This window comes from Hylobates moloch, unplaced genomic scaffold (genome assembly GCF_009828535.3).
Source record: "Hylobates moloch isolate HMO894 unplaced genomic scaffold, HMol_V3 SCAFFOLD_2, whole genome shotgun sequence".
In the NCBI taxonomy this organism is placed as follows: domain Eukaryota; kingdom Metazoa; phylum Chordata; class Mammalia; order Primates; family Hylobatidae; genus Hylobates; species Hylobates moloch.
The window spans coordinates 43,822,463-43,843,833 of record NW_026652277.1 but is presented as its reverse complement, the minus strand read 5'-3'; the positions used below and the strand labels follow the sequence as shown (position 1 = coordinate 43,843,833).

Here is a 21,371-nt window from a genome sequence, read left to right as displayed (position 1 = left end):
TCAGGAAACAACAGGTGCTGGAGAGGATGTGGAGAAATAGGAACACTTTTACACTGTTGGTGGGACTGTAAACTAGTTCAACCATTGTGGAAGTCAGTGTGGCGATTCCTCAGGGATCTCGAACTAGAAATACCATTTGACCCAGCCATCCCATTACTGGGTATATACCCAAAGGAGTATAAATCATGCTGCTATAAAGACACATGCACACGTATGTTTATTGCGGCACTATTCACAATAGCAAAGACTTGGAACCAACCCAAATGTCCAACAACGATAGACTGGATTAAGAAAATGTGGCACATATACACCATGGAATACTATGCAGCCATAAAAAATGATGAGTTCGTGTCCTTTGTAGGGACATGGATGAAACTGGAAAACATCATTCTCAGTAAACTATCGCAAGGACAAAAAACCAAACACCGCATGTTCTGACTCATAGGTGGGAATTGAACAATGAGAACTCATGGACACAGGAAGGGGAACATCACACTCCGGGGACTGTTGTGGGGTGGGGGGAGGGGGGAGGGACAGCATTAGGAGATACACCTAATGCTAAATGACGAGTTAATGGGTGCAGGAAATCAACATGGCACATGGATACATATGTAACAAACCTGCACATTGTGCACATGTACCCTAAAACCCTAAAGTATAATAAAAAAAAAAAAAGAAATTATTGGCTATCAAAATTTCTGCTCTTTAAGAACATTTAAAGATAGCTGAATAATTTTTATAAAGTAGCAGAAATGCTTGATTGAACCCTATTTATATTATGCAAAGTTTCACATATGTATATAGGTGCTCATTTATTTGAAATCTTATTAATTTTACAAAATTCTCAATGCTATATATCCTGTAAATTTTGTTATGGACATATAGTTATATGTATAAGTCCTATATTTCAAATGTGTTTACTTGTTTACCCTTGATAATGTAAGAATTTAAATTTATATGATTTGATAATACCATAAGTCTAGATAATAAAGTAAATCCAGTTTGTCTTTTCTAACAGATTTGGCCTTCAACTTCAGTTGTCTGTTCACATTTATCAGATATGTTTATTTTTTTATTATTGATCTTTCTGTGCCACTTTGTTTTAGGTATGACTGTTTTGCAAATGGTATACAGTTCAACTAGGTTTTTTTTTTAGTATTTTAGCTTTTCTCAAATAATTTAATCCACTTACATTTATTGTCCTAGCTGATTTGTTCTAGTATTGTTTTTGCTTTGTACTTTCTAATTTGGGAACTTGCTTTTCCTTTGGTTTCTGACATTGCTCTTATCTTTTGAAGGCGTTTTGAATATAGGAATCCTATGCACAATTCTACTATGGTTGCTTCTCATGCCCATATTTCTCTCATTATTATTAAAAATATGGCAAAAACTGCAATTACTTTCACATCAACCTAATGAAATAAGAAACAAAAAAACCTCTTGACACCTGCTTCTATTTTCCTGTTTATGTAAGACAAGAAAATTATAGTTTCATTACTTTCTTTGCCTTTCTAACAATGCTTATAATCAGATCTCTACTTCCTACTAATTTTTTTTAATTTGTCTCTCAATTAGCTGGGCATACACTATACTTGTATTTTTACAAATATGTTTCTTCATTCAAATTATAGTTTTCAGATTGGCTTTTCAATCTCTGACCTTCACATCTAACATTATTACTCTGATAGTTTTGTGGGTTTTTTTTTTTGAGACAGTGTCTTGCTCTGTCACCCAGGCTGGAGGGAGTACAGTGGCATCATCATAGCTCACTGAAATCTCAAACTCCTGGGCTCAAGCAATCCTCTTGCTTTGGCCTCACAAGAAACTGGTGTACATCAACACACCTGGCCAATTTATTTATTTTCTTATAGAGACAGTGTCTTGCTATGTTGCCCAGGTTGGTCTCAGACTCCTGGTTTCAAGAGATCCTCCCACTTTGGCCTCCGAAAGTGCTGGGATTACAGGAGAGAACTACTGTGTCCAGCCTGTCATGTAGTTCTTTTCTTTATCCTGTTCCTTTTTATTCCAGAAGGGTGTCTCCAGTTTCTCTTTCATCACGTATTTGACTGATTTTTAATCATTTCTGTTCTTTACTGCCTTCAACATAGTTTTTAAAGTCTCTTCTAAAACATTTCTAGGGTTGCTTTTCCCTCCTCATTTCAGCTGTTCTTTCTGTATCCCCAGCCTTTCAATTCCAAGCCTACTCTGCTTTAATGGCTTCCTACTGTTTCAAAAAGGTTTATGTCCTTGAGCATTTTTTGAGAAGATTAACAATATTAGTTCTCAAGTTTTCATCTGAATTTTACAAAAATCAATTCTCTAGATTCTGTTTTTATGCTGAGTCATTGAGGCAAATCATCCTTTCCCCTAGTTTGTAATTTCTCTTCATAGGTCCCAAATAGTTTCTTTGTGTTTAGTGGTTCTTAAGGTGGAACAATCAATCTAGGCAGAACCAGTTCCAACAACCTGGGTAGGTAGATTGTTCTTAGCTTATATGATTGTCCACTTGGCTGTGAGCAGATGGCTCCTCCTGGATTTAGATTTGAAGAGCCAGTATCTGAATCTGCCCTAGAATAATCTCTAATGCCTACTTAGGTGGACTTGCTTTTTGGTCCAATTTTATGATTATGCTGGAGAATGGGAAACAAATTTGTGGTTTGTTCTGGGGTAGTGTACACTTGAAAGCACATATGAAAATCCAGTATCTTCTTGCCTTTATCCCTTTCTCAAATGCTTTTGCTAGGTGACTGAGCATCCCAGGAGAAGAATCCCTTTCCTCCCCATTGTTTTGTACACTGAGTATTCTCGTCTGAATGGATACTGAAATAAAAAAGCTGATGAGGGCAGGGAGGTGAAAAACAATAACAACACAACTCGGCTCTAGATGGTTCAGAAAATAAGTTTCTGCTCAGTTGAGGAAATGTCACTAGCTTTCCTGGTTAGTGCCATAGACAGTAGAAGAAAGCCAAGTCAGTTTTTCCTCCCTTCCGTTTCTCTTTGTGGCTATCTGTATTGTTTAGATGGCAGAACATGAAGTCTGCAAGGTAAAAATATGTTTCTCCGTCCACGCCATAGATGATGTGACCTTTGACGTGGCTCTTCTTTATCATTGCTACAGCGCTGTCTCTAGAGTTTGTCTTTTATTTCATTATTGGATATTAAATAGGAAGCTGGGAGGATTGTATCAGGCAAAGGCAGTCTGCTACCTGTTTAAACTAGAGGCTTACATTTTATTAAAATCTGAAGTTCTACAAAGGGAAGTCCACAGAGAGGCAGGGAAACTGAGGAATGAAGTAACAAGAGACCTAGGCAGAATGGATATAAAGGTGTAATTTTCTACAAGTGAATTCTTCTTTACCATGCTGAGGTATAAAGAGGTAAAAAATATGAAGAAAAGCATTTAAAATGTATATAATTTATCTTTCTCAGTATAGCTTTAAACATATGCTTAATATTTTTATTAACATTGTTACAATTAAACCCAGAATCTATACTTACATCTTACTATGCAATAAATAAATAAATAAATAAATAAAAAATACTGACTGGCGATTCTCAGATCAAGAACTCAATAATGAGTCTTAAAAATTCTATGACAAACAGAAGTAAACTTTGTAGCCATTCCTCAGTTACACTGTTGGTCTGGTTCTGTGTAGGCACCTAGCATGACCTGAGACTTAGAATCCTGACCAATGAGACACAAACATCTTTAAAGAAATCCACATACTTCATAACTAAAGGATGGCTATTATTAAAAAAACAAAATACCAAGTGTTGACAAAAATATGGACAAATTGGAACTGTGTACTTTACTTGTGGAAATGTAAAATGATGTAGCTGCTAGGGCAAATAGTATGGAAGTTCCTCAACAAATTAAACGTAGAAACGTAGAACTACCACATGCTCCAACAATTCCACTTTTTTTTTTTTTTAATTATTAGACAGAGTCCTGCTCTGTTGCCAGGCTGGAGTGCAGTGGCACTATCTCGGCTCACTGCAACCTCCACCTTCCGGGTTTAAGGGATTCCCCTGCCTCAGCCTCCTGAGTAGCTGGGACTACAGGTGCGCCCCACCATGCACAGCTAATTTTTTGTATTTTAGTAGAGACTGGGTTTCACCATGTTGTTCATGATGGTCTCGATCTCCTGACCTTGTGATCCACCCGCCTTGGCCTCCCAAAGTGCTGGGATTATAGGCATGAGCCACTGTGCCTGGCCCCAACAATTCCACTTCTGCGTATATACCCAACAGAAATGAAAGCAAGGACTTGGACAGATATTTGTACCTCCATGTTCGTAGCAGCATTATTCACAATGCCCAAAAGATGGAAGCAACCTAAGTGTCTATTGACAGGTGAAAGGATAAATAAAATGTAGTATATACATAGATGGAAATATTATTCAGCCTTCAAAAGGAAGAAAATTCTGACACATGCTACAACATGGATGTACCCTGCGGTATGTCAAGTAAAATATGCCAGTCACAAAAGGACAAAGACCGTAAGATCCCACTCATATGAGGTACCCGGAGTAGTCAAATTCTTAAAGACAGAGAATGAAATGGTGGTTGCCAGGGGATAGGGAAAGAAGGAAATGAGAAATTAGTGTTTAGTGAGTACAGAATTTCATTTTTACAAGATACAAAGAGTTCTGAAGATGGATGGTGATGACAGTTGTATAACAATGAGAATGTACTTAATGCCACTGAACTGTACATTTAAAAATGGTTAAGATGGCAACCTTTGTTTACACTTTACCATAATATAAAAACCAAAACCAAAACAACAGAGCTCCACAGGCAGAGTGGATGTGCCCCCTCCGTTTAGAAACACTATTGTGGCCAGGCATGGTGGCTCGCGCCTGTAATCCCAGCACTTTGGGAGGCTGAGGTGGGCGGATCACTTGAGGTCAGGAGTTTGAGACCAGCCTAGCCAACATAGTGAAACCCTGTCTCTACTAAAAATATAAAAATTAGCCAGGCGTAGTGGCGGGTGCCTGTAATCTCAGCTACTCTGGAGGCTGAGGCAGGAGAATCACTTGAACCTGGGAGGTGGAGGTTGCAGTGAGCCGAGATTTGCCACTACACTCCAGCCTGCCGACAGAGTGAGACTCCATCACAAAAACAAAAAAACAAAAAAAAAAAAAAAAAAGAAAAAGAAACACTATTACAATAAAAAGGAAAACAAATGTCTTTAATAAGTAGTTGTATCTAAAGACATCCAAATACCTAGCTGACTTTATCGTCTTGCTAAAAAAGTAGATACTTAAATAAACAGCTTGCTTGTTTGTTCCACTTCTTAGTAGCCTAAAACAGGGTTTTGAATAAATATAATGTCTGGTATGCTACACTTCTCCAAAACTCTCCCATGTGATAATGAAGGATTTTTACCTTAAAGTAATCATTTAGAAAACATACAATATGCTTCTTAAGGAGAAAAACAAACTATTAAAAGTTAAAGCTAATGAAGTATAATACAAAAAAAAAATCACAAACATACAAATTCTAGCATAAGTTGTTTGGAAAGCCATTCCTCAGAAAAACTACCTAAAAATGCTTTAGAAAGAACTTTTCTACATATCAGGAATAGGAGTGGTATGGTATAATATTCAGATCCCATCTAAATATCAGGTAATATTTTAATTTGAATTTAGCCAAAGTCATTTTTTTCTTTAACATAAATGTACAGTTATGAGACTGATAAAATCGATAGTTCCCAGGCTCTAGCAATTAAAAATTAACCAAATTAGAAACAGTAAGTCTATCTGCAAAACAGCTAACTTAGAAATAAATCCATCTGATGCTCCTTCAGGAAAATTAGAAAACAGATGAAACACCAAAGCTGACCTTAATCCAAACCTGCTAAATTAATAATGTAGCCTCAGTTTGCACTGTCAGTATTAAAACTTGGGCTGATATTTTAAAAGATGGTCAATTCCAGGATTTTCATGGAGCACTAAATGAGAAAAGGAAAAGAGAGGAAGATCAGTGCACCTGCTAGAAGACAGGTGTTAGGTAAGCAAGGACCAAGTTTCAGATGCCAGGTGAGTTATTTAGAGCCCAATGAACAAAACTGGTATATAGCCCCTGAAGCACACATCCTCAGATTTTGATAAAGCACATTAAACACAGGTTCTAGGTATGCAAGTTATATGTATAATCCAGGAATTTGTAAAGAAGGAGTTCAAGGATAGAAGTCTGAAGAAATGGGATAAGGATGGGATCTGATCCTGCTCATAGGAGCATGAAAGTGGTGTAGGGGAGGTGGGAGCTGGTAGAGATGAGGAGAAACAGCAAGAGGAGATGCAGAACCCGAGTCTTAGTGGAAACCAAACACCGAAATCCAAACTCAGGCTTGCAGACACTGAAAACTCAGGCAAACAGAAGTAGAGCAGCAACAGATCCTAGACAGATCTGACTGGAGGCCAGGTGAAAAGAATGCAGACAATAAAAGGTTGAACATGGCACAGAAGAACACCACCACCAAGTTGTTTTGATGCTCAGCTGAGCAACTGAGGTAGGGGCCCTGTTGTTTGGGATTCCAGCCCAGAATATAAAAGAGAACAGGGTATGAACATCCTGGCCAAGAATGTTCTCCACCTTAAGTTTGCAGGTCATGTTTATTCTGCTGTAGTCTTACTAAGGGTTTGGCATAACCTATTTTTCCCTTTCATTTCCCTAATCATTTCAACTGGGCTGGTAATCCCTAATACGCGTCTGGGGAACAATGACACCTACTGTTTGAGCTCCTATAACTGCAATTAACTTGCTACATGGAACGGTGGCAGGTGTAGATTGATAGCTACTGTTTCCTCCCTTTGCAAAAAATGACAAATGGCTCTTTGGTGAGTTAAGTTGGAGAAGTACTGAAATTAGAGATGACAGAGTTATCACAGAAGATATTTGATTTAGAATAAAAATATGAGTGTGTGTCTATAACAGCCCTACCTTATTACAGAAAGGACTGAAGGTAACTGAAATATATGGTAGACTAACATGGGATTCAGGCATGACTGTTCAGTGAGAATATCACATTACAGAAACTGAAATTCCATAAGGTGATAACGAGCAATATAATGACTGAAACGGCCTCTCTGGTTCCCTGTTCCTGCATCCCTTTCTTCTCCCCTAGCCACAGCAAGGTCCTGGGACCTCCACTAGTGTGCACTGTGGCCTCTTCACACGCTCTCCGTCTGCATCCTCTATCCCAGACACAGACTCTGTCCTGTTATATACAATCCATCTCTTCTCCACTCCAGTAGCAGGATCCCCATGTGATCTCCTGTACCCTAGGGCCGCTATGGGTCATCTACCCTTCTTCCTTTGAGGCTGGAGGCCTGCTCTGCTCTCATCTTCTGTCTGTTCGATCTGCACTCTCTGAAGACTGTCCACTCACAGACTTGTAGCCACTGAGTTTTGCTGTTCCACCTCTTTATGCTGGACCTTTCAGAATTAACCACCAAACTGAATATCCCACTGCTGACCAGCTTTCCCAGCCCTATCTGCTCCATGGCTGCTTGTGGCTGGATCTACTTCCGGTGAGTACCCCTCTCAGCAGATGTGTCTTATGTCTTGATTGGGCCTGCTTTTGAAATTCTAATTTCAGGCTAATAATTACTATTTTTGCATTTATGAAATAGTTCTGCTTAGTTTAAATCTCCATCATATGAAAAGAATGCCTGCTGGTAACTTCTCCTTTTTCTACCATAAATGTGGGCCAGTATGCATATTCATTCTCTTTTTCCCCCTAATTTTATCATATTTTAGTTTTTATGACTCAACATTGAAAAAATCAAGTAGCTTCTATTAAGACTTCAGTAAATATATTACTGATTTTCTTTTACTCTATTTTCTTGTACTTTCATTCTGCAAGTACAGGACATTCAGAGAAATAAGTTCTCATTCGTTGGCATGATCCAGTGCTAAAGTCTCCTATACTATGTAAAACTAAATTTCCATTAACATATAATAAGCATTTGTTGATATTACTGTGTGTATTTACATAATGAATATCAGACTCACTACGTGCTCAGCAACATCCTGATGTGTTCATAGGAATTGCATAGTTGAGATACCCTATGAACCAGAGTATGCTGATTTGGTTGGCAGGAAACCAGGATGAAAAAAATGGACCACGTTGTCTCATACTGAAACCTCAAATGTTCCCTCTCTTGCCATAAAGTGATTATGCAATATGCTGCAAGTCACTAAAGGGTAAACACTACTAAAAAGCAGTTACTTGGCTAAGCCTGAAGTCCTATGACACATTTCTGAAGTACTAGTGGTTGAATTATAGCCTAAATCCATTCTGGGACTATTTCAACAAGTCGGATTCAAAAATAAATAAATAAACAAATTCTGTATTGCATCTCCTGACATTTCTTTTAAAAAGCAGTAGACTTCAGGCCAGGCGTGGTGGCTCATGCCTGTAATGCCAGCACTTAGGGAGGCTGAGGCGGGTGAATCACGAGGTCAGGAGTTCAAGACCAGCCTGGCCAAGATGATGAAACCCTGTCTCTACTAAAAATACAAAAATTAGCCGGGTGTGGCGGCGGGTGCCTGTAATCCCAGCTACTCGGGAGGCTGAGGCAGAGAACTGCTTAAACCTGGGAGGCAGAGGATGCAGTGAGTCGAGATCACGCCACTGCAATCCAGCCTGGGCGACAGAGCAAGACGCCGTCAAAAATAAATAAATAAATAAAATAAAATAAGATAAAATAAATAAAAAGCAGTATACTTCAGGAAATATTTTAAAAAACAAACATCAGCATTATTTTACATGCATATATACTTTTCAAATATATTTTCTAAGCCTTTGAAGTGGGTAGGTAGTAAGAAAAGACATGCAATAAGGAAGACTTGATTCTAGGCTATATCTCAGATGACTCACTGGAAAACCCTATCAGTACAGCATTCAATCACCAGAGAGAAGTGATCTTGAATTCTGTTAATTTACCTGCTTTAACATTGTTACTCTGGGTTTATAAGTTTTAGAAAATCATCTTAAACCCTATAAACTTGCTGAATATTTAGTTTCCTTCTCCGCTATGACATAGAAAATGATGTAACACAACCCAAGGCTTTATCTGTGAGTGGGTCTTGTACCCATTCACCCCCCACTAACCTATGCATATGTATATGTATAAAATAGAGATTTTTAACTTTGCTTACAGCCTAATCATCAGGCAGTTTTTAAATTAAAATGATCACCTTGGCACTTTTGAATTTAAAACAAGATGTCTTATTTTAGTTGTTTCAACTATATTAGACATTTAAAAAAATACTTCTTGAACCAAAGGGGAAAATACAGTAAGGTGAAGAGCTCCATCCAGCAAGTTAGTCTGGCCACAGTAATGAATGTTCTATTGAAAGAGATTAAAATGAGCAAATAAACCCAAAGAAGCCTTAACCCTCCTTTATTCCCTGTAGTAGACCAACAAAAATCAAATAAATACCTCAAATAGAAAGGTGACAGAGGTCTTTCATCTTCCTGTGAACTAAAAGGAAAATAAATTTTGAATTAATATAATGTCTGTTAATATGACATGTCAATTTTACTAAAAATGTTCTACCTGTCAAAAATGTTGATTTAGCACATTAAAGCCAATCTCATGATGGGGTAAGGTTAGTAAAACACGATCCACCTCGGACCTAGCCAAGGTCAATTACTTCTTGTCAGGATACCATCAAGTGAGGCTTCTTTCAAGATCAGCTAAGACAAAAGTAATTCACATCACACTTTCAAGAGGAAGCTTTTTACTGCCTTATTCTAGAGGCCCAATTCAAGTATTTGTATATTACACATAAACCCTTAAAATGATTACATACTAATTTATCTCAACAAAGCTGACTGCAGCTCATTAACATGATGATGAAAATAAGAAACAACCAACAAAACATTCCTGTTAAGAACGAGCCACTGCAGGAATGATTCCCTAGCAATGAAGAGCACATCAGTAAACAGCACCACACTCACAGGCTCTTTGTCCTTCTGCAGTTACTCTACTAAGTATTAACTAGTGTGTATAACATGAAAGGACATAAATGAAATCATTAAAATGTTTAAGTTCCTCAAACAACACAGACAAAATATTAAGCTCAATACATTGAAAGTTAATTTTTTTTTTTTTTTAAAGACATGGTCTCACTCTGTTGGCCAGGCTAGAGTGCAGTGGTACGATCATGGTTCACTGTAGCCACAAACTCCCAGGCTCAAGTGATCCTCCCATGTCAGCCTCTGGGGTATCTGGGACTACAGGCACGTGCTACCATGCCAGGCTAGTTTTTTATTTTTTGTGGAGACGGTTGCCCATGCTGGTCTTGAACTCCTGGGCTCAAGTGATCCTCCCGGCTCAGCCTCCCAAAGTGCTGGGATTACAAACATGAGCCACCATGCCTGGCCTAGAAATTTAATTTTTAAAATGTAACATATATGCTATATTTTCTTTTCCTTTCTTTAGCTTGTTTTATTTTTCCTAATAAATGATCTCAAAGTATAAAATGAATCTCTCCCCCTTGCTGTCCACTGGAGTGATCTTTGAACTTTTAAAGTTATGCACTCATAAAACTTGCTTTTCAGTAGCCACTCCCCTCAAATATATAACTGATTAAATATATATTATGTACATCATTAAACAGATAAAAGTAGAAAGAGAAGGTATTAAATAAAATGAAAAAGAAGGTTTAATATTTTCTTTTCTTTTTTTTTTTTAACTAAAAAGTAAACTTTAATGTTGAAAGTGCAAACTTGGGGAAGACAGAAAAGATCACACACAAGGCTGTCACTTCACACTTGGAAGGTTGCACAGCGGCTGGGCAGAGGCGCTCCTCACTTCCCAATAAAATATTTTCTTTTGTACCCCTAGGGTTCCTCTTGGATATCACCTGGGGTGTACACCACCTTACCGTATCTGGGAAAACAACTAACTGACTGCAGCATTCTCTTTCTCTCTCTGTTTGCTTATTTTTAATTTTCTCAAGCATCATTCATGAAAAGAGAAAAGTCTGCTTCGACTGATAGTATTAAACCTGCAGTCAATAAACTCTTATTACAGAGTTATACTGTAAAACACACACAAGCAAACAAAATCCCGTCCTGGAAGTTGAATAGGTCTTAACATTTTAGAAGGAATATGGAACATAAAATGTGACACACTGTTTTTCATTCTCTCATGATTTGGGTTTCCAATTTCAACACTGATCAGCTGTTCTAATGCCCATGTTGCCAAATATCTTAATGTTTATAACTAATGGTGTTAACTCTTCCCAGGTGAGGGGTAAGTGATGGGCTGTAATGTGGATGGACTGAGGGCAAAGCTTGTAGAATTAGGTTGCAGGGTTGAAGAGTTAGAGGGGACAACACCTGGAAATGTCCGGGTGTCCAGGAAGAAACCACCTGAAACAGCGCTATTATAGGAGGTGACCACTTTTAAGTCAACCTGACAGAAGTCACTTACACATTTGACTTCCAAATACTCCTAGAAAACACTAAACAAAACAATTGTAAAAATGTTAGAACTGGGTTTCCTGATCAAGAAATTGATCATTATGCCAAAGAAACACTATGCCAAACAAACAAACAAACAAAAAACCTGCCTCTAAAAACCTCTGATGATTTTGTTATTCTAGGAAAGGCCTCCGTGTTTTGTAAAGTGAGTTCTACATACTTCTCTTTACCCAGCACAGATCCTTTACTGGAACATGTGGCAAACTGAAGGAAAATTGACATGGTTACTGCAACATTCTTTGATGTGCATTCAATTAGCAATATGCTTCATTTTCTTAAGTGCTTTTGAGAGATGATTTAAATGGTTCACGGCTCTGAACACAGCTGTTCATGTGTCTTAGCTATTCGCGTGTCTGTGTGCTAAATTTCTTTGCAGCAAACAGAAGCAATACTTTTTTCCTTTCATCTCCCTCACAAATTTCATATCAATTATGACTGCGGGCCAGATCCTACCACAGGTCCTACATTAATTATCTCAATTAGATCCTCACAAAACTTCCCTGGTACTGGCTTCTTGCTCCTTCTTTAATTCAGGTGAGAAAAGCAGTCTCAGAGTGAGTACATAACTCATTCAGATGATGCAGCTAGTGAAGTGTAAATTACCGTATTACATGTTAGTTCATTTTTCTCACTTGTTTTCCCTTCATTTTTAACCTATCAAAGTACGGCGAGATGACTGGGTTAGTGAAGAAAATGCATTCGATGGCCAGTCTGCATTCCAGCAGCCACAACAAGATCTCGTGGACTTGATAAGCTCCTTGTCATGCTTCTGATTATGGCAACTCTACATCACCTTAGTCAAAGTCCATTCGTAATGCATTATGCCTGACAGCACTTATAAGGTGATTAATTTATTAAAATATACTGGCACGATGTCAAGAATGTCTCTTGATAGAAACACAAGATTTTAATCATAAGCAAATATTTTATCTGGCCTGTATTTGCACAAAGTAAATTCATCAATGAAAGACAAAATAAGAAATTCTTAATTGGGCTATGCCCCTGAATTTTGACCAGTTTTTGTTCTAAAAAAGAAAATGTAAGCACTGAAATTTAAGTAAAATAAAGCAGAGTCAGTATTACATTTAGTCAACAATCAGCAGTTAACAGTGGAGCAATCCATGCATAGTCCCTGAGAAAAACAATATAATTTGGAAAGAAAATGAGGGTAAATAAATCAATTTTTATTTTAAAAGCATATTTCTCTTTTCCCTTTCATAAAAGTACCCTTTTCTGGGATTTAGTAATACAATCTAAACAAAGGCATAAATTTTGAGACAACTAAATCATTGATTTCAAATTGATGTAGCCAACTAATTTTAGAAATAAATTTAATGCATTGATTTCGAAGGCAATTTTAAAGAAAAATGGCCAAGGACAATTCTTCCAAATAAAATCAACAAAATAAACTTTTCCACAAAATGTAGAAACCAGAATGCACATTTGAAAAAATTACCATTTTTATATAGCTGTACAAAGATATTGTACTATTACTACAGGCTCCAAAACATCTTTAACAAAGATTATTTACACCTATTTCTGTTTTTGTGTCAATCTGTCATGTTCAATGATACTAAAGGATTTTGCCTAAATTCTAACTTGAGCATAATTTGTCATAATTTTTTCCTAAAGATGAAATTGAGAATTAATTCTGATTCACTTTTAATTTTTAAAAATAAGCACATGTTCTGTGAATGAAGAAGGAAGTGTGTGTCATGAAATTAAACCAATGACGAATTGAAACAACTTAGAATTCATTCGATTTCCTCCTTGGTTACCAGTAACAACTCCGTGTTTTAATTATTTCCTATTTGCTGACTCTCAATAATGGCCAAGCTTAAGCAGCCAATTATAAGTAGTTTACTTAAAAAAAAAATCAAACATACACTGAGAGATTTGGGCAATCACCTCATTTATGTGATTATGCTTAATGTTCTCAGATACGTGGTACTATATTCTCAAAATAACTGCTTGTGGGAAGAACATTTATCATATAGACCTAAGTAACAGTCTAAATCTAAGAAGCTACAACCGAGAATGCCAATAACTTAGATATTTGTATCTAAGTTTTAGCAGAGTCCTGTCTTATTTTTTATAGAGCTTGACATTGGTTAATGCACATAAATAAATGACACCTAGACTGATAATCTCTTCATGAGTTACCCTAATTTCTAAACTGAAGCCACAGAATGCAGTGCAATGCCTATCAGTTTAATTATACAGCAAGCTAAAGGAAATCATGAAAGGCATAGTGTTGTATATGTCTAAGAAAAACCAAATAATGTTGGGAGAATTCCCAGGGCAAGTACCCAGAATGGACCTTCAATTACTCCATCAAACCACCATTCCATTCCATTCCCTTTTTAACTCTCCAATTACTTGAACTTTCTAATTGGTTAATGTGGCTGGCTACCAAAAAAATTAACATAATTTGCATATTTAGCCACACACTTTAAATGTATTTCTAAGTGGTTTGAGACAGAAGAAATAGTTTGTAAGTGTTCCTTGAATACTGAAAAGTACAGAAAAACAAGTAAATGCTAAGAATTCGGTCCCATTCATTGAAGAAACTAGAAAAAGCATCTATGTGGCTTAAAAAACAAAACGAGCAAAAGAGAGAAAGAAAGTGAGGGACAAGTAAAAGAAAAGTATAAAGTAAACATTTTTTCGGGAACTCAGGCATTTTCCACATGTGCTACAGAACGTAAGGGGAGGAATTTTCTTAGAGAATGATGAGTGAAGTTAGCACATTTTCCTTTCCTTCCTTGTTCTCAAAACATAAAGTGCAACACATGTACTTGAGCATTTTCAATTTATCCACAGTCTCAGTCATTAACCATGCCACTTGCCAACTGGGGAGGTACGTGGCAGCCACTGTTCTGTTGCTTAGGTTTTCGGTTTGGTCCCAATCAAGAACATTAAAAAAAAAAAAAAAAAAAGTCCCCGTGGGTGTTTTTTTTTTTTTTTTTTCCTGGAAAACAAATGTAAGCATTTTCAGATCAGTTCATAACTGTTTGCAGCTGTAATTTGTTGGGGATGGGGATATTTTACAATTCTTTTTTGTAAACCCAGGCAGCTTTGTTTATAGTTTTATTATTTGCACTTTGTGCCTAAGAACACAACTCTTAGCCAGTAGAAATACAAATTATTGCAGTTCAAGGGCAAATAGATTTTCCAGACCAAAGGTTAAATGCAAAGAGCTGAAGTTGTTAGTATTCACAGAACAGAAATTTTTAGCTAACAGTAAGAGGTATTATTCTGAAGGCAAAACAAATAGACAAAAAGACTTCCAAAGATTTAGATTTTATTCCAGTAAGATAGAAAAATATTTCTACCAGTTTTTGTCTGTTTAGTGGAAATTTGAAATATATTGTTATCAGTTGAATTATGTCACCCCAAAAATACACACAGAGGCCATAATCCCTCATACTTTAGAAAGTTATCTTATTTAGAAACAGGGTCTTGACAGAGATGATCAAGTTAAAATAAAGTCATTAAGATGGGCCTGAAATCTAATATGACTAACGTCTTTATAAAAAGTGGAAATTTGGGCACAGAGACAGATATGCACCCAGGCAGAATATCATGTGAAGATTGGAGTTATGCTGCCCCAAGCAACGGAACTACTTGAAGCTAGGGAAGAGGCCTGGAACATATCAAATTCAGATAGAAAAACATGCCTAACAAAGGTGCTTCAATCTTACACAAAGGTTATGCTCTGAAAGTTCATTTACAGGAATGCTAAGACTATAATCAATTTCCCATACTGACATGGGGATTTGGTTTCCAGGCCTGTATTCAAAAGTCTATCTAACCTCTCATTCAAGTGAACTATCCTCATAAGCAGTCCAGATACAATATTTTTTTAAAGTTTTAATGATGATTCAGTTAGAAACACATTTTATATCATGACAGTATACATACATATAAATCAGACACAAATTTCACAGAAAGTATTCTTAGTTTGCTGGGATATTTACTATTTTGTTATTAATATTGGTCACATCCTGCTAAATTGGCTTTATGACCACTAATAGGTCATGACCCATAGAATTAAAAAATACTGTTCTAGAACACTATGCTAAATACACATCTCCCTTGCTTGCTATATAATGCACACTGAATGAATGCTGATGAATTAAGATCTATGTTCTCACAAGACAAAGGGAAAAAACTCTTTCTTTCTCTGTCCTACTGCCAAAATCAGCTCTGGGCCAAAGAAGATTTTGCTGAGTGTAGATGGTAAAGAAAAGCAGAGAGAAAATGGGTCTGGATATGCCCAGTAGTGGGCATGATGACATAGTTGTGGAAGGCCAGGAGGAGCTGACAGAATATCTCCAAATCTCTATTAAATAGTCTTTCCCTAGTTACACCATAGGACAGTGTCAAGAATGAGACTCAGACAGTGAAGGAGACCATTTTGCACAGGACATGGCCTCCATGGCTCTTCCTTATTTGTATGACTGTGGCATTCTTTATCACCTATTCTGTCTTCTAGAATCAAAGAAATATTATACTTACAGAAAACTAAGGATCATCTCATTCCATTTCAATCCTACTCACTCAGCTAGTGCCAGCTCTGAATGCTCTTCTGATTAACAGCTCGCAATGTCTAAGAAATTGCATGGAGGTAGGGGTATGTACATGTGGGGGGAAAAGGAACAGAGTTCTTAAGTGGGGGGTGGGAAGAGGAGTTGCTTTACCTTCCATTTGTTTTGCATCTCTTTCTACAGCTAGAAGGTGAAAAGTGAACCATGACTGCCTGCTGATTGACTGACAGTGCACTTCTCAGGGAATCCTGGCTGAGATGTGTAGAAGTCACAGAATAGAATCTTACTCTTGTTATAATATTTACATTGTGTTTATATGCCAACTGTTTTCCTTAAAGACGTTTATCCCTGCTATAGTTTAAATGTGTCTCCCAAAGTTTATGTGTTAGAAACTTGATCCCCAATGAAACAGTGTTGAGAGGTGGAAACTTTAAGAGGTGATTACGTAATGAGGGCTCTGCCCTCAAGAATGGATTAATGCTGTTATTGTGGGAGTGGGTTGGTTAGTATGGGAGTAGGTTCCTGGTAAAAGGATGAGTTTGACACCCTCCCCCCTGCTCATTGAATTCACTTTCTTGCCCTTCTGCCTTCTGCCATGGGATGACAGAGCTAGAAGGCCCTTGTCATATGTGAGACCTTTGAGCTTGGACTTCCCAGCCTCCAGAACTGTAAGAAATAAGTCTCTGTTCATTATAAATGATCCAGCCCATGGTATTCTGTTATACCGGCACAGAATGGACTGAGACAATCTCTTACCTCCATATTTGATCAATTACCAAATTGTATGGATTATGTCTCAAAAAAAGGATGTGTCTCTTGAGTCAGATCTCTCCTTTCCCTTTCCACTGCATTAGTCTTTCACAGGGGCAATACTATTTCCTTGTTTTCCACACTAGTTCATCCTTAGCCTCTCCTACTTCCCCACTGCATTTGGGATAAAAATCCAAATGCCTAAATCTGGCACATGAAGTCCCTCCCAGTTGCAACCCAACATATCTCTACAAACCTCATTGCACTTTTGCAACTCTTTCCATTTGTACATGTTGTTCTTTCTACCTTAAATCCTTTCTCCACCTCTCTCTGCCTGGTAAATACTTCATCTCTCAGTTCAAGTGTCATCTAATCTGGGAAGCCATCTCTAGCACCCTGGAGAGGGAGTTGCTTCTTCCTCCAGGCTTCAAGACACTTTATTCATAGCTATAAATGAGTGCTTGGCACATAACACTGAAATTCATGAGCTCAGAGGCTTGTCTCATTTCCAGATTTGTCGTTATCTTTGTAACACCAGCACCTAGCCAGGTACCAAGAACACTGCATGTGCTTAGTAAATTGCTGTTGAATAAAATCACTATCATCAAGATTTTGCTGAGTGCTTGCAGTAGTGTTGATTAAATATTTTGAAAACATATTGTTTATAATTTGTAATACTAATTTTGCCTAGGAGCATTCTCTGGTATCTGCACATTGATTATTTTAAATTTTCTTTTTCCCATCTATTCAAAACTTAATGAATCTGCAGCTGTGCCATGGGTTTTCTCCCATCCTTACTTAAAGAAAATCATTTATTTTTTCCAACTTCACAATTAGAGGTGGGAGCTTTGCCATTACGCCCATAATTTTAACACTGTACTCTTTGTGGTATACAGAGAACCCAGAAAATGACACGTTCGGGCAAGGTAATATTTGAGTATGGCCTTGCCACACACTGTATCTGTTTGTTCTGGCTTGAGAGTAGGGGAAAAAAATTATTTCACTTCACGCCAAACACAAAGGTTGTTTGAGGTTTGAAGAAATTTTGGGCAGCTGGAAGCTTTCATTTGTCTTTGAGATCTTGTTCAGAAAAGTGATGTTTATCGTTATTATAAACATAAAAACATTGTCTTATGGAGGCAGTAATTTAGAACGTAAAATACAGTAACATGTTCTTTGGGGGGATGAAATTAGTTGACGAGAAAATATGTTTATAACATTAGTAAATAAAGTATTTTCAAATCTTTAGTCACTGAAACAAAATCAAAAGAATATGGGGATACCTGTAGAAGGAAAGAAGGAAAAAGAAAATTGTCTTTGCTAACTTATTTCAATTATTACCTTATTGCAAATTTATTAAGGGTTTGTTAACACAGTTTTAACAGATATATAATTTCCCAAACTCTTAACTCTGAATGTGGAATTCTTGAGACAAAGATGTGCAGAAGGCACGCAAATTATCCTGTCATCCTCTCCTGAACACCCCTCACCTCAGCCAGAGGACGACTGTGCACAGAAAAATGGGTCAAGGCTTGTTTCTGACATCACCTTGACTTTCCGCTGCTTTTTAGGATGATGAGCAGCAACTGGAAAGTGAATGAAGGTTTGATGTCAACCTACACCTGGGCTTTGGTGCTTCCACAGCCATGGGCAGGTGCTCATATGGGAAACATTTTCTGAGTGTATTAGAATCCATGATCGATACACAGGCTAAGAAAACACAATCCCAAACTTCATGGAATTTACAGGCTAGCAGAGAAATGGAAACCTGAAATTTGATTATTATGAAAAAAGGGATACATACCTACTATTGATTGAGAGTTCACCATAAAAAGCCAGGCTTTGTGCTAAGAGTTTACGTGCATTATCTCATTCAATCCTCAAAGACATCATGGAGGAAGGAATTACTAACCAGATTTTTCAGATAAGAAGAACAAGTTTTAGAAAGGTTAATTAACAGGCTGAAGGCCATAGAGGCAGTCAACGGCTGAGGTTCCAATCCAAGTCTGAAGTCAGAGCTCCAGCCCTTCCACTCTGAAGCACTATGCAGTCTGGCAGATTAGCTGAGGCTCAGTTAGATAAGCCACACAGGGAGTGAATTTTGAGGGTTGCGTAGGCATTTTTTGGAGAAAGACAGTGGATGGGAGGAGAACTATGAGAGAGAGAGAGAGAGAGAGAGAGAAGAGAATGTGCTTTGAAAGCATGGGAGAATTAATAACTCGGCAGGTGTGGCAATTGAGGGAGTTCAGCACCAGGGGCGCAGCAGTGACCTGCCAGAAAGCTGACACTGGAGAAACATGCAGGCTCTTGGGTTTCTATCAAATCAAGGAGTTGAAAAAAAAAAGGAAGTCACTTATAAAAATAAAACACAGTGTATCAATGGTCTACTCAGGCCAGCATTTAGTTTCTAATTGTAGTTTCAAGAGTTATTTTAACCTAGACAGCGAAATTAGTTTCTTTTTATAACCATTTTGCTGACTGCAAAATACTGGTATCTATTATGTTTTTTTCTAAACGCTCAATTTTTTCTCTAGCCTTTCAGTTCCATTCCTTTAATATGATCTGAGTAAATCTTTATTTAGTTCAATTCTTTATTTTTATTTCTAGTAAGTTCAAGTTTTCCGAATTCTTTTTTTTGGGGGGGAGTGTAACAGGGTCTTAGTCTGTCATCTAGGCTGGAGTACAGTGGCATGATCATAACTCACTGCAGCCTCAAACTCCTGGGCTAGAGTGACCCTCCTACCTCAGCTTGTAGGTAGGACTACAGGCATATGCCACCATGCAGATAATTTTAAAAAAATTTTTGTAGAGACAGAGTCTCACTATGTTGCCCAGGCTGGTTTCCAACTCCTGGCTTCCAGCGATCCTCCTGCCTCTGCCCACCAAAGCACTGGGATTACAGATGTGAGCCACCGCACCCAGCTTTCCTGAGTTTTATCCTTAGATTTGATGAGACGATATCATGTTTTCCTGAGCTTGGTCTTTAAAGGTATTATAAAACATATGTCTTAAGCCATCCCCCCACCTCATTATTTTCACTTTGTTACTTTGGCACCTTAATTTTAAAGAGCAACTTCCGAGGCTTCCCCCTATTTTATTTTTGCCACCCCTGGCCCCACTATTTCCTATTAACATGTCTTTTCTCATGCAAAAACTAAAATAAATTTCCATATCTGGCTTCAGGATAATTTGCACAAGGGTTATAACGTACTATACTTTGGTTCTGGAGTCCGGTATTTGTTTAGCAACAATATTCTAAGTCTATACTTGATATCAGAAGTCAAATTTATTTTAGAGCTTATCTTAAAATGATGGTTTAAAATTTGAAAGGAATTTTAAATTTAGAAATATAGACAAATCTCTTTGCAAGAAAAGGACATAGATCAAAAGATTCATTTACAATTTTTCAAGTGTACTCATGTGTACTTGGTCAAAACAAAGTTCATCTGCCATTTTTATGTGTAAAAATGGACTTGTCATAATTTCCTTCAGTGTATCTCTATCAGCTGAGACATTGTGTGACCTGAAAATGTTTATTATAATCTGAAAACTTTAAAATATTTATTAGAAATTCAATTTTGAACTATGTTTATTTAGAAAAATTAAAGAAGACTGAATGTAACATTGCTCTTAACATTTTCCATTGACAGAAGTATGTTTATCCCCAGTGTATAAACTACTCAGTGTCTATGACAAAACATTCCTCCAAATACAAAATATTAGTAGTTGCTATCTGTACTAGGAATAAGAGAATCCAAGTTCTTTTAAAAAAAAAATAATCAAAGGTAAATTCAACTTTTTTGAATAAATCTTTATCTTAAATAAAACCAAAGTAGAATTAATTCCAGATAATTAAAAAATAGTCTTTTATCCTCTCTATCACTATATAAGAAAAAAGAAGCAGAAGAGGAAACCTTCCTATTTCAATGTACATATAAAATAGGAACTTCCTTTTCCTTAAACTGCATTAATGAATACAGTAACTCTAGGAAATAAACTAAAAACTATTTCCTCTTTCTCAAGGTAAATATCAAACACTCCGCAATGTAAACAGAAGTAGTGTTCCAAATTGTTTTTTCTTTGCACTATTGGAATGCTTATATAATAACTAAGGGTGAGTAAATTACTTACAATTTTTTAGTATAAGAATATTCCTAGAAATGTATACGGAAAGCTTTAGAAATTATGTGGACAATAGTGTTCTTATATGCTTCCATTAAATTTCTCTGTAGTGTCCAATTCAACAAGTATTTACTGAGTACCTGCTACGTGCCTAGCATAAAAACAACTTAAGCTGCCCTGTCCCGAGTCACTTTTAATCTGTAGTGCGGTAAGTGTCTATATATTAGAGCTCAATGCTAATGGGAGCAAGATCAGGAGTCCAGTTTCCTCTGCCAGTTAGCTAGTTTTTATCTTTTGAATGACAATGGACTCTTCCCTTTACTAAGCTTCTAATGGGGGAAAACTCCACTATTAATCCCAAATACATGCCATAATCATCAACTTCATATACAAACGGCTATTCTTTAGACATGTGTGTAGAGTGTTTTCCATTTGTTTCTACATAC

General features: G+C 37.1%; 1 protein-coding gene across 11 annotated transcripts in view; it reads right to left on the bottom strand.

The window, feature by feature from the left end:
• FAM13A (family with sequence similarity 13 member A) overlaps window positions 1-21,371 on the bottom strand; it is a 394,397-nt gene that overhangs the window by 78,828 nt on the left and 294,198 nt on the right. For 8 of the 11 annotated variants that reach the window (XM_058432961.1, XM_058432969.1, XM_032141067.2 and 5 more), the window contains one exon: window positions 9,453-9,494. The exons of the other annotated variants lie outside the window; for them this stretch is intronic. In XM_058432961.1, the coding sequence (XP_058288944.1) occupies window positions 9,453-9,494 (42 nt within the window). The remainder of the gene's footprint in view (window positions 1-9,452; window positions 9,495-21,371) is intronic. 11 annotated transcript variants of the gene reach the window in all.